General features: G+C 35.2%; 2 protein-coding genes across 3 annotated transcripts; both read left to right on the forward strand.

The window, feature by feature from the left end:
* Positions 1-6,301: 6,301 nt before the first annotated feature.
* LOC105168141 (mitochondrial outer membrane protein porin of 36 kDa) lies at positions 6,302-9,971 on the forward strand. The gene is made up of 6 exons (XM_011088090.3): positions 6,302-6,489; positions 6,629-6,696; positions 7,373-7,483; positions 8,620-8,706; positions 8,854-9,062; positions 9,407-9,971. Exons 1-6 carry the CDS (start codon positions 6,435-6,437, stop codon positions 9,711-9,713), a joined length of 837 nt encoding a protein of 278 aa, XP_011086392.1. The 5' UTR covers positions 6,302-6,434; the 3' UTR covers positions 9,714-9,971.
* Positions 9,972-10,868: 897 nt separating this feature from the next.
* On the forward strand, positions 10,869-13,786 carry LOC105168142 (2-oxoadipate dioxygenase/decarboxylase, chloroplastic/amyloplastic). Of its 2 annotated transcripts, XM_011088091.3 has the most exons (7): positions 10,869-11,249; positions 11,686-11,835; positions 11,987-12,202; positions 12,383-12,504; positions 12,727-12,890; positions 12,975-13,129; positions 13,283-13,786. In XM_011088091.3, the coding sequence occupies exons 1-7, from the start codon at positions 11,037-11,039 to the stop codon at positions 13,379-13,381; spliced, it is 1,119 nt and encodes a 372-aa protein (XP_011086393.1). In that variant the 5' UTR covers positions 10,869-11,036; the 3' UTR covers positions 13,382-13,786. The 2 variants fall into 2 exon arrangements, with proteins under 2 accessions (XP_011086393.1, XP_088740390.1); XM_088884264.1 differs by having other exon boundaries at positions 11,031-11,249; positions 12,727-13,129.
* Positions 13,787-13,985: the final 199 nt, after the last annotated feature.

Genomic DNA, 13,985 nt, shown 5'->3' on the forward strand with positions numbered 1-13,985 from the left:
TATTTTAGGACCCCAAACCCAATAATATGAGTACTAAATTTGCCCCGATCTACCCTGAAAAATTGGGTCCAATTATCATCCCTACTATTGACACACACCACATAAGACAGAAATCCATTTTGAGTGAAGAAGTTTGAGAAATCTTTATATCTCTCAAACTTGAGTTAGTAAGTGAGGTTTACAAAATAGTGAGAAAAATTCTATTGTACCCTATCCTACTTGGATGAGAATTTCTTTTATAGAAATTTTAAATTTTTGTTAGAAATATTGAGTGTGATCCTACTTTGATATAGTAGAAGTTTCTCCTTTGTAAAGTTGGGGTCGTTTATACACTTTCTTAATTTCTTTTGTTCATATTTTTTGGTCACACAAAGAGGAAAAAGGTTTTGTAATCTTCCACTGCTCTCATTTCTGTCTTGTCCCAACAGTGGTATCAGAGTCACTGGTTCAAATTGTAGCACCCTTTATATTTTTCCTAAATATTATACTTAAAAATAACCCTATTTATATACACATAAATATACACATAATCCAGGGATAATATATACACGTAATCTCAACGTCACAACAAACATAATCAATCTACAAAATTTGATCAAATTGCATTTTTGGTTCCATTAGATAGGGCCATTATCACTTCTAGTCCCCTGCTTTACTTGGCCGACACTATAGTCCCAAAGTTTCCAGAGTTTTAACAGTATTGGTCATTTTATCAAATTCTTTTGCTTTTCTTTGATAATCTACCCTCAACATTCTTTTGAAATAAATTAAGTCCTCATAAATTCATACTTTGTTATGGCCACCTTGTTCCGGGTATTCCAATCCTTGGTTTTATGGATTTCCTCCAACCTCTACCGCAACAAATGGTTTGTAGGCACTTGGCTCCTTTAGCAACAAACATCACAATCCTATTTCGTTTCTTATTTTAGGGTCTAAAAGCACTCTAATATAGGGACTTAATATAATTTTGGACAAACAAGTTGAATAGAAGCCTTACTTTTATTGAAGAAATATAAAAATTATTATATAGATATTATATCCTTCGTTGGAGGAGACAACTGTTTAGTTTCTCATATGATATAGGACTTGACTTGTTGGGGAAACCCCCATAAACTTAGAAATTTGAAAATACAAAGACTCAAAATTTGAAACATTATGCTTTGAAGAGTTGAAGAGGATTTCTGACGATACCCATATGTTTCATTGTTGCTTTATTTATAGGCGTCCACGGACTTCAAATCTAGACTCCAAAGTTGTTTTTTGATGATGTCACTACGTTTGTCATCATCTTATCTCTTTCGGATGATTATCACCGCGTCCTTTCCAGCTATTAGTCATAATGGTTTGTTGGCCATGTGATTGCTAGTTGGCTTTCCTATTTTGCTGACTATTGGTCTTAGTTGTTTTTTGCTGATATTCTTATTCTTGATTTTTTACATCTTTCAATCTTTACTTCTTTTTGTAAAAATTCTTTCTTTTTTCCTTGTCCTGGTTTGGTTTGAATTTTGTTTGTGTGACCAAATTTTTGTTCTGAATATGGGCTTCTCTTATTTTTCACAGGAAGAGTATATATGATTATGCCATTGCCAACATGCAACATGTTACACATTTTCATCCTCGTACCTTCGGTCGCTGGTAGCTTATTTTTCTAGATTAATATCCCCTTCTTCTCAAATAAACTTTTATGCGGACTCAATGCTCTTTCCCGTCATGGAATTTAACAGGAACGATTCATTCATTTTGTTTGAGAAAATTTTGAATGGATACTTGACTTTGTCCATCTCAGTGAGACAGACCTATAATTCCAAGCTCTTCTGGTAGAGATATCGTTTTCACTAATAGTTGATACTAGGGGAGCTTCTCCTGAGGCAGCTTTGATTTTTTTGAAAGCCACCATGTTTGATCTTTGCAACTTCGTAAAATGAAATGTTGGATGAAACCCTCTTCCTATAGTTTCTGGAGCAACTACTACGAATTTTTATCTCCAGAATATCGCCTCTCTTTAGGTAGGGGTTATTTTTCCATGAATCAAAGACCGCCCACTAGTCCACTTTGGAAGTTTTGAAATTTTTTAAAAACTCAGTGACATAGTATGACCTGAAGTTAGAGCTCCAAAATTGTACCATTCTCTGACCTCCTCTGGTCTGGTCCCATGCAACACCCAAACCCTGTTATATTTTTTTGAATGTTTTGATGATGATCTTGTTTGGATTTATTCCTTCGCGAAAAATTAATTTTTCCCACATGCGCAAGTATTCCTGCCAAACAGTAGAATAAAAAGATATCAACTCGTTAGTATTAGACCTAGAGGTGCATGTCATCGATCTAAGGCTAATCTCTCCTTCTTTTACCCTAGAGGTGCTAGGTTGACTTGAATCATCAAGAGCTTGCACTTCCTGTGACTTAATCGCTTCCGCTTCACCAGAGTTTGGCGATGGCCTTGTACAATTGGTACTTGAATCCGATGCTACAAGTTTAGATCCCTGTACTCTAAAGGCATGTTTAAGATAATGCTCCATCAACTCGTGAGTCATCCCGAAGGTAATGCCTTCCGAATTGGTTCTTGTAAATTATTCCATAGCGAGGTGGATGCTAATAAGGAACTCCTTATGGCGATCTGGACTGTGTCTAGATCAGCTCGTTGGATTTGTCCTGCAACTTGGGCATTCACCACTAGTTGCCCGAACTTTTTGTCAAGCTCCTTGAGGTTTTATCAAAGGTGCCTGAGTCTCAACATGATGGCGTTTGCTCAGATGCCTCCATCTCTCGTCATAAAATCTACAAGAACATTTTCATGAGATTTTATAACAATAATATTACAATAATAATATTGGCATTCAGCTTGCCATCTGATAATACAAGCTTTCTTTATCTTTATTCTAATTTATTTTTTAAGAAAACTTTAATATTAGTATTATCAACTTTTAACGTAAATTCTTTAGCAAGTAAAAATAAAAGTCATTTCTTTAAAGCCTTCCAAATTGCAAAGAATTCATTCTCGTTAATGTATCAAACTTTAATTTGTTGTTTTGAGAACAACCCTCTTGTATATGTATAAGGTTCTTCCCTTATAGTTGTCTTTTTTATGACCACTACTGCCCATCTATAGTCATTGGCGTCTGTGTAGACTACCATTTCGTACTCGTCCTATGGTATAGCAAGCTTTGGTAGGTTATTATAAACCTATTTCAGCTCACGGGCCCCTTTTGTGGGATTTCTTCCTATTTCCACTTTGAACTTTCTATTTCCTTCAAAAGTGGTTGGAAATCCTTCCTATATCTTGCAAGATCCTTAATAAAGATTCTTGCAAAATTAACAACTCCCCAAAAAATTTGTAATTTCTTCTTATCCTTGAGTGCATTTGAAAAATTGTGGATTTTCTCCACAATATGCTCCTACAACTTAATACATATTTCGTCAATAAAAATTCTTAAAAATTCAATTTTATTGACCTCTATAATAACCTTCTCTATGGCATGCATCAGAAATATTTCAAAATATTAAATATAGTCTCTTATATTTTTAGATGCAATCAAAATGTCGTCAATGTAGATAAATATAAACTCAAAATAATCTTTAAATAGGTTATTCATTTTTTTTAAATATCTAGGGTGCATTAGCTAAACTCATTGGAAGTACATTACAGATATAATTATCCTTGTGGTGTGGATAACGCTGTAAATTTCTTTGATTCACTCTCCATCTTAATCTGATAAAATCCAGATTTGCAATCAAATTTAGAAAATACTTTTGTACCTTTAATGCAATTAATTAAGTGCTCTGTAATAGGAATGTAATAACCATCAAATTTTAAGATTTTATTAATCCCTTGATAGTTAATAACCAACCTGAGTTTACCTCTTTTTATCTGACCATGGTTTCTTACTAGAAAATCAGGGGGCTACTGTAAGTAGAGACTCTAGGGATGAGTCCCAAACTGATATCAGGGGCTACTGTAAGTTGCCTACCTAGGCTTGAAGATCAAGCAACTCGATGTTAAAATGATATTTTTTCATGGTGATCTTGAAGAAAAAATATATATGGAACAACCTGAAGGATTCCAAGTTTCTAGAAAAGAAAAATTGGTATGTCGACTTAAGAAAAATCTTTATGGGCTTAAGCAAGCACCAATGCAATGGTACAAAAAGTTTGATTCTTACATGATCCGACATAATTTCAAAAAAACACTCGCAAACCACTGCGTCTTTTTGAAGAAATATCTTGAAGATGATTTTATCATACTTCTACCTTATATAGATGACATGTTGATCCTTCGACATAATCGAAAGAAGATTGTTGTTTTCAAGAGAGCCTTGGGTGAATCCTTTGAGATGAAAGATTTGGGACCAGCCAAACTAATTCTTGGAATGAAAATTTATCGGAACGGGATGAAAAGGTTGTTGTGGTTTATAGGAAAACTACATTAAAAAGATACTTGAAAGATTCAACGTGAAAGATGCCAAGCCGGTAAGTACACCTCTTATTGCACATTTTAAGTTGAATTCAAGTTCCTTTATGAAAAAGAATGGAAAGAAATGAAGAAGACCCCATACTCATCTGCCGCAGGCAGCCTCATGCATGCAATGATCTGCACTCGACCAGATATTACATACGTTGTTGGTGTTGTTAGTAGATTTCTGAGTCGCCCTAAAAAGGAACACAAGAATTCAGTAAAATGGATTTCTCGATATCTCAAAGGAACTACAAAGAAATGCTTGTGCTTCGGCAAAAGAAAGCTTGTGCTAGAAGGATACACAAATGTTGATTTAGCTGGAGATAATAATTCCAGAAAATCAAGATCAGGATACTTGACTACTTCTGGAGGGGGAGTCGTCTCATGGCAATACAATGCAACTACTGAAGCTTGCAAGGAGATGCTTTGGTTGAAAATTTTCTTACTTTAACTAGGTCAATAGCAAGAAACATATGTGCTATATTGTGATAATCAAAATGCTATTCACTTAGCCAAGAATCCAACACTTGGCTCTCGATCAAAGCATATTGATGTTCATTATCAATGGATGGGGGATGTGATAGAAGAAAAGCACTTACAGTTGATAAAGTCCATATGAGTAACAATTGGTAACATGTTAACCAAAGTGACAACGACAAAGAAATTTGAATTTGCTGCCAAGGAGCTAGTTTGGCAATGGCTTCCAATTAAGGCGGAAAGGGGAAGATTTGTTGGATCCCTTCTTAATTGTGGGAGTCAAACAAGAAATTAAAATGATGCAATTTTTCATATCCAATTCTAGAATTTTCATATCCAATTCTAGAAACTCTCCATTATTCTTGAAAGTCTAAAAGATATTCATAGCGAATTGAAAGATGTTTTTTGAACTCTCCGTTTTCTTCGAAAGTCTAAAAGACATGCATGGAGAATTGAAAGGTATTTCAGCAACTCTCCAATAATTATTGAAGTGTCTTGAAAAACTTCACCAAGCCCTTTATAAATATAGGAGAAGTGATGTGTTTTTTAACACACACCATATAAAAGAGAAATCTACTTTGAGTGAAGAAGTTTGCAAAATCTTTATATCTTTCAAACTTGAGTGAGTAAGTGAGATCCACAAAGTAGTGAGGAAAATTCTATTATAATCCATCCTACTTGGATCAAAATTTCTTTTTTAGAATTTTATTTTATTTTTTGTAATTGCAACTCTTTGGGCCCAATACCAAATTGTAATTGGGCCAATACTATGTAGCCCAAAAAGAAGTTTGAGATTTGGGCCACTTAAGTATTGGCATTGATGAAGAAGCAAGAGCCAGAGCATCTTAAGGAATTCAAACAAGCATATGCTCCCCTCCTCCATTCACAATTTTTAGCATATTCTTTTGGACAATATTATTTATTTATTTAATAAAATTTCATTTAAGGAGAATTAGCATATATTATATATAAAAAATAAAATAAAAAAATATTACCTATAATAATTCCTCAAACGTTCGATACTGCCAGGTGTTATATTAAATGTTGTTAAGGACAGTTTGAAATTTTAAATATCTAAGAAATAATTTTTTCTTTTTTTATTTTTTAAATTTGTGCTAAAAACCAATTTTTTTTAAAAAGAAATTAGAGAAATAATGAAAATAGAGCAATTAATTAATGAGCTAAGTCATAGTCAAAGATGACTTTTGCTTTGTTTTTGCTCATCACAAGTCGCAGCTGTGGAAAATCAACGGTCCAGACAAAAATCTGAAATTTATAAATTCTGAGATGAACGGCTGAGATAATTGGACGCATTAAAATAGGGTCTGAAATGCTTTTTCCAGCGATGTAGAACTAACTCGCTCTAAGTAGTCGATATGCACTAAGCTAAGCCAAAGCCAAAGAAGCAAATAACAAAACCACCACCGCTTCCTCTTTCTCTCTCTAGAAAATTCTCTCTCTCTAAGTTTCTCTGTGGAAAAGAAATCCTAAGCAGGAAGAGAAAATGGTGTTTGTGAAGGGTCCTGGGCTTTACTCTGACATTGGCAAGAAGGCCAGAGGCAAGTGATTTCTACGGGTTTCTGTCTCTGTGTGTGCGTGTTTATGTTATAGTATATATTTGGAATATTAGGATTGTTTAGGTGATTTAGATGACGAAATGAATGTTTTTCCTTTTCTGTTTTGTGTTTGTGTATTTAGATCTTCTTTACAGGGATTATCAGGGGGACCAGAAGTTTACTCTCACTACTTACACTTCAAATGGGGTGGTGAGTAGTTGTATTTCTTTTCTGTTTTTGCTATTTTTGTTTTGTTTCTTGATTCTTCGTATTGAATTCATTCGTATGTGTTTTTTGGAACAAAGATTCAGCTGTAAAGAAGTGTTTTTTCTTATGTTGTGTGTTGAAAGTAGCCCGGATAAAATATTTCGTTTTGTTCATTCTTTTCCATTTTGATGAGTAGTTTGTTGAGTCTTTGATAAACGGTTATATGGGAAATGGTGGAAAGTATTTAATTTTGTGTTTTTCCCGACCCCCCACCGTCCCACGCAGTATTTCTTATCTAAATTTTTGTTACCTTGGAATGGATTCAAATGGAGTCATGCATGTTCTTGTGTGGTATTTATCGGATTCTTGATCGTTTATTTACTCGAGTACTTGTTAAATGCAATTGCTGTTTGTGGTGATTGTTTTGCATGCACTGGAAGTGTGAAATACTCTATATTGACCCGTTGAAAAACTCATTCATTATTTGGACTGTATGGCTGTGGTGGATTCTGCTAGGATAATGGTTTTTATTTTTATTTTGATGAATGGTTGTATTTTTCATTTATTTATTTTTCATGTTCATTGTTTTGATGGTTGTGGTACAAAAGCTACTCGTTGCATATTTGATTTGTTCAGTGTGTCATTTTCTGATTTTTTAGATGTTGGTTTTGTCTTATAGGCTATTACTTCATCGGGGACTAGGAAAGGTGATCTGTTTTTAGCTGACATTAACACTCAGCTGAAGAACAAGAACATCACAACTGATGTAAAAGTGGATACCTACTCCAATGTAAGTCCTACTGTTTTCCTTGGTGATATCAGTTGCTTTTACCCAAAAATCCTGGTTGCTATATGCAGAGCTTATATTTCGAACAATTGTTTAATGTATCTGTATTTAGACGTTACTCCGGAGACTGTAGGCTATAAAATTTTTATATGTTTCATTATTGTTTGTTTATTAATACCAGGAGGTAAAGAAATAAGTTGATGAACTCAGTTCGGCTCTAGCATCATCTTGGCCACCTCAGAGCAACCGTTGCCACAATTTTCTAAGCTCTAGTGACTTGTGACCCATAGAGTTGAACAACTTTTTTTCCTCCATCTAGTGGATGGGATGTGAAAATTGGCAATCTCAGTGTTTATAAGGGAAAATTTGCATTAAAAGGAATACACTAAAGGAAATCATGCTTCATATAGAAGATTGACTATGTAATCCCTATTTATATTAATTGTTTTCACATCTAAGTAGTTACTTTTCCGGTCCTCAGGTCCTTGAATGTATTGAGGTTTCTGTTGTCACCCCTTTTTCCTTTTTCTGATCGTAAATATATAATTTCTTGTTCAGTGTTTGTCTCTTGTCTAGATGCGGAATATTTCCGTGTAAATGGTGAGATTAGCTGATATAATTTAGATGTACTTGAAACTTTGATGGCTTTTTGAATGATCTTAAACCTAATATGTATGCTTGGAGACTTTTCATATTATAGCATGCTTGAAGCTGTGTTTGTTTTACTCTCCAGCAGGCTTGGTTCCTTGATGTTCTTTTGACATTTATCGACCAGAATATTTCCTACACAATGTTGTGCATGGACTGATCTGTGATATGTGCACCAACTAGATATTTATACATGTAATAAAATCAATTCGTCTAAAGATTTTGTCCACATATGGAAATCCTTTGAAATATTTTACCATTTTTTTACTGTCTTCGCATAGGTCCTCTCCTTTCTTTGTCCTTTATATTTGTTATTCAACTAGATTTGCATAAAGGCAAGCTTTCTGCAATTAGATGATTAAAATATCATTGGATGTTGATATGTTGAATTGGATCAGTTTTCTTGTGTCATTCTTTACATCCTATTATCTTGATTGACAGACCTATTTAAATTGAATGTATATTTATCAAATCATCCTCTGTTTGTTTAGGTTTACACAACCATCACTGTTGACGAGCCTGCTCCTGGAGTGAAGGCTATCGTTAGCTTTGTTGCTCCTGATCAAAAGTCTGGCAAGGTGATTTCACCGTTTTATGTGGCAAATGATATCAATATTTTCCTGGTGTTCTTTATAGCCTTCTGGATTCTTCAGCGCTACTGCTGTGTAGATTGTAGTCTGATGGGATAGAGATCCAATGTCTTTTTCTGGTGATTGTGGTAACAGGTGGAACTTCAGTATTTTCATGAGCATGCTGGAATTAGCACTAGCCTTGGACTGACTGCAAAGCCCATTGTCAACTTCTCTGGTGTTGCTGGCAATCAAAAGGCTGCTTTCGGGACTGATATCTCATTTGACACAGCTACGGGGAATTTTACTAAATGCAATGCTGGAGTCAGTTTTACCACTACAGACCTAATTGCATCCTTGATGCTGTGAGTACCTTTAAAGTTGAAACAAAACAAAATGAAGTAATCCTTTTTTTGGTTTGGCTGCCAATGATAAATTGTCATTTGCTGAAGGCCCTGATCCATCTTCATATTTCCAATCATTACTTATAACATTTACTCGTGGAAGACTCTGCTATGTTTTTGCCTTTGTGTTTGGCGAAAGGGAGAAAGTGTACTTTGCATGTTGTCTGTTGCTAGCGAATATTGTTTCAAGTTTTTATTGCCATATCTGGTGTGGGACTATGGTTGATCATGTTTACTAGAAAATATAGCCGAGCATGAGACGACCTTCGCTAATATTTTTCTTTTTCGACCTCTGATTTCTACAGGAATGACAAAGGTGAAACCGTCACGGCCTCTTACTTCCACACAGTAAGCCCGTTGACAAATACTGCAGTCGGGGCAGAGTTGACGCACAGCTTTTCGACCAACGAAAACACTCTCACAATTGGCACACAACATCTACTGGATCCCCTGACCTCTGTGAAAGCTCGAGTGAACAACTACGGCAAGGTGAGCGCTCTCATACAGCACGAATGGCGTCCAAAATCTCTCATCACCATTTCAGGTGAAGTCGACACTAGGGCTATAGAGAAAAGCGCAAAGGTGGGACTGGCTGTAGCTCTTAAACCATGAGATCCAAACTTGTCCAAGTAAAAGTTGACAACATTTCTTTAAAGACACAGAGAAAGCAATAAAGTCAGATAGCGTTCATTCCAGCAATGCCTCGAGCTTGTAATAGCTGTCTCATTTTTCTTGTGTGTCATCAGTCATGGTTCTTTGGTTGTAAGAATAATTCTTACTCGAGCCACAAATCTGGCGTCACATTTTGACTCACATGCATGATTGTTTAATTATTGTGCTGAGGCTCTAATTTAATGGTTTTGTTATCAACCAACTTGTGCATTACCATGCATCCTCATCCAAACATATCATATTTATTATAGGGTTAATTACTTTTTTGGACTGCACATCAATCAAAGTGTATTACATTTATGGTTGATTAAGTGTAGATTTTTTCGAATTATATTCTTCCTTAAAAGAAGTTTTAAAATTACACTTACATCTTTTTTGAGAATTCATTGTTTATACCTGATTCTTTTTCGTTAGGATTTGAATGAAAAATATTGACGTTGATAAAAAAAAATTATATAAATTTCATATATAGTTTTACTTATAAATGGGTAGATGTAAATATAAAGTGAGCTTAATATTATTATATTTTTTTTCTCTTGTAAGTATACAATTATTACACATGAATGTCTAGTAAAGAGTAAAATCTAAAATTTATGTAATTACTTTGTTAACATCAGTATTTTCGGTCCAAATATTAATGAAAGAGCGTAAGGTATAAACTTGTGAACTCTGGGAAGTGTAGTAAGTGAAAATTTGAAATTTCTCTAAGAAAAAAAGTATAAATTTCATAGTTTTAAAGATGATTAAAATAAAATTAATTTTTATATCTATCATGGTTTAAAAATGAAAATTTCTGACATGTATTGATCTTGTAGATGAAATTGAGTTTGAGGTTTAGTTGGAGTGGAGAGTTGACAAGATAAAGATGCGGCAGCTCTGATACAGATAATGATGGCAACACATTATTATATGTATGTCATCCTCTATACTCTATCCTCATCCCACCACCATTATTCACCCAAATTCCTCACCTAAATAATTTTTTATTTATTTATCCTTTTAATTTATTCATGTTTCCAATTTTACTCAAAAAATAACGTTTTTATATATGTAGGCACACTAGAGTTTAATAATTATTTCAACTTTTTGTTAGCATAGAATTCTGAAAAAATAATTTACTATTAACCATTCTAAGTATTTAGGGAACAGTTGGTGGCGTACACGTCACTGATTTCATGCACCAATTCCAACTGAAGAGGTAGGGAAAATACTGTGTAAGAATCTGTGTTGAAGACTGAGAAGAGGAGTAGAAATTGATTGGAAATGATGCTGAGATTTCAAGCTCCTTCTCTCAAATCTTCTCCATTTCTCCCCTCACTCTCTTCTTCATCATCTGTTTTCCTCCCTAATTCCCGGACTGATTTCATTTCCCTGGAAACACGGAATTCGATTTCCATTGGAAGAAGACCCAATCGGGTTTCTACCATTTCAGCTTCCAGTGATCATCATGGGTCTAACCAAGATCGTAATTTTCGGGTATTCCTTCACTACTCTCCCTCAATCTTGTGAATCATTTATTTATACACGAATTTTGGTGCAGGTTGTTTTGGGGTGTCACACTGGTTTATGTGTGTGATCATCGACTCCGCAAGAATCAGTTTTCTAGTATTTTATTGTAAATCGTGTGGTTAATTACCCTAAAAGAAACAGTATTTTTATGCATATGAACTTATATATGCTTGAGTTTGTTGGGGTTGTCTTGTTCGCATGTATCTCATGAAATTGATCAATTCTGTATGATAATCCTGTTGCATGTCTCCATGGAGCTATTCTTGATTCAAAGTATGATAGGGAAGGGACACAATCACGAGGTTTACTTCGTTGATGTTCTCTGAGGAAAAGAAAGGCCAACAAACAGAAGGAATCTTATTATTTTCAATGGACGGGTGAGGATTCTGCTTCTGGTTTGCAGGGAGGGGAATCTTTCTTCAGGAGCATCTTGGCAGCTATGGAGACTGTTTATCTGAAGAGGAATCCCACAGCCAAAGCCATCTTGGAGCTTGTTCGTTCTGTTGTTAATGATCGCATATGCTATGATCATTTTGCTTTTAGGACATTCGGGGTACTGTATTTATGTTTTCTCTTTTTCAACGAAGGGTATTCTTTTGTTTTTTCTTATGTCCAGGATTTTTTAACATCTTACTTACTAAGATAATCTCATGTATGGAGAATCTTTGAGGAAAGCTTAAGCATTGCAATTGTTTTTACCTCAGGTAAATGGTCATGGAATCGATTCTATGGCTAAACTTTTCCTGGATTTTGGTTATGTCCAAAGAGAAGAGTTGAGATTCCCAGCAAAGAAGTTGAAAGCCTTTTGGTTTTCACCCCCCAATGTTCCAAATTCTGATGTTGGTGGAGGTGTTAATGGACCCTTACCAAGGATATTCATATCCGAACTTCTTGTTGATCAAATGACTCCAGAAGCTCAGGTTATCTAGAGTTAGTTCGTTGTTTGCTTAATTGCTCAGGATTTGGTTATGTTGCACAGAGGAAATTACATTTTTTAAGCTTATCATATAATTCTTGTAGTCCTGTTGATTAAAACTTTGTTTATGTTATGCCTACTCCTGTAAAGTCAATGTGTTCCACTTATCGCTTCTTGTTTGCAGGAAATAATTGAAAAATACACTAAATTATCGGGAAATGGGAAAAGGCATGCAGCTTCGGCCAGTGCACTGGGATGTTTGACATGGGAAAAGCCCTCATACTCTGACTTTCAACAGTTGGCTAGGTATATAATATCCTTAATATGTGAAAGAAATTTGGGTTTTCCTGCCTGTAGAAACGAGGACCAATACTAGTTAGGATTTGTGTTGCATTTTTACTATGTTGCTCTGATGGAATAAGCTTTCAGTTACCTATTTCATATCTGAACATTGTGACTGTATCCTGTTTCATGTCCAATTCAACTGCACTTGCTACTCAAACTACTGGATAACTTGTGAATTTCCAGGGAAAGTGAATATGCTGCCTGGACTCTTGTCAATGGATATGCATTAAATCATGCCACTATATCTACTCACCGGCTCAAATCACATTTAAGAAATATCAGAAATCTTAATCAGTTTATCGAGGAGAATGGTTTCAAGTTGAACTCTGAAGGAGGCTTCTTAAAGGGTCAGTATGTACTAATAGTTATGATTTTGTTTATTTCTCAAAAGTTAAATGAAATGACATACTATTTCATCTTCTGTGTTCCAGTGAGTCCTGATGGTCTCTTGTTACAAAGTTCGACGGTGGCAGATTCAGCTTCCTTCGAGTTTGCTGAAGGAGTCACAGAGTCTATCCCACGCTCGTACATTGAGTTTGCTGAACGTCTTGTCCTTCCTCAGTTCAGAACTCTACCAGAGGACAAGGTTTATTTAGCGTTTAACTGAATATTTTGCTGTTCTCCATATTATTTGATCTTTGATCTCTTCCATAACTAAGAAGAAACAAAAAACAAACAAAAGAGACTTATGGGTAGAAGTTCACTAATGTGTCCTTAAACCTTCTGCTGTGTTGCATAGATTGAAGAGATCCACAGACGAGACGGCTTTGAGGTCGGAAATGCTGACAAGATATTTGAGAGCACATCCAAGGATCAGCTTTCCAGGAAGGTGGCTTGAGACAGAGAACGCCATGTACTTTGCTTTGGCACAAAACGATAGTTCAAAGACATCTTAAGGATCTTGATGGCTGAACTTTGTTACATTGTACATAGTCCATAAACTGCTTCTCTGATGTGATAAGCCCTCTATATTCACCGTAAAAAGTTGAAGGAGAACAATACGCTAACTGTTTTCTAGGAAAGTGTTCTCAGCTCAGAGCTTCAGCAGAGGTGAGCATGTGGATTTGCTCTTTCCTACCCTCATCCTCCTGTAAACTCCTTAAAAATTTATACATAAAGGCGTTGCATGCAATTTGCCAAGATGTTCTTGGACTTCAGTGACAGAATGTATGCTGCAGGGAACATTACTCTTTCCAGATTTTGACTGGCTGCGTTTATATGAAAATTGATCTGGTTAGTCTGCTCTCTTAAGGGTCGGCGTTGGGATTTTGTTTGTCTTCCAGTCTGAATCTCCATTATGCTTTTGACCATCAAAGGATTCTTCACCAGACAAGTTTCATGTATACCAAAAATTATGATGGGAAACAAACTTGCAAAGTATTGTTGAGACACTACGCTGAAGTAGCACTAAATTACACAAACCTATGTGTCTGAAAACTGAT

The sequence above is a fragment of the Sesamum indicum genome, linkage group LG8 (assembly GCF_026168435.1).
Source record: "Sesamum indicum cultivar Baizhima isolate 11 linkage group LG8, ASM2616843v1, whole genome shotgun sequence".
In the NCBI taxonomy this organism is placed as follows: domain Eukaryota; kingdom Viridiplantae; phylum Streptophyta; class Magnoliopsida; order Lamiales; family Pedaliaceae; genus Sesamum; species Sesamum indicum.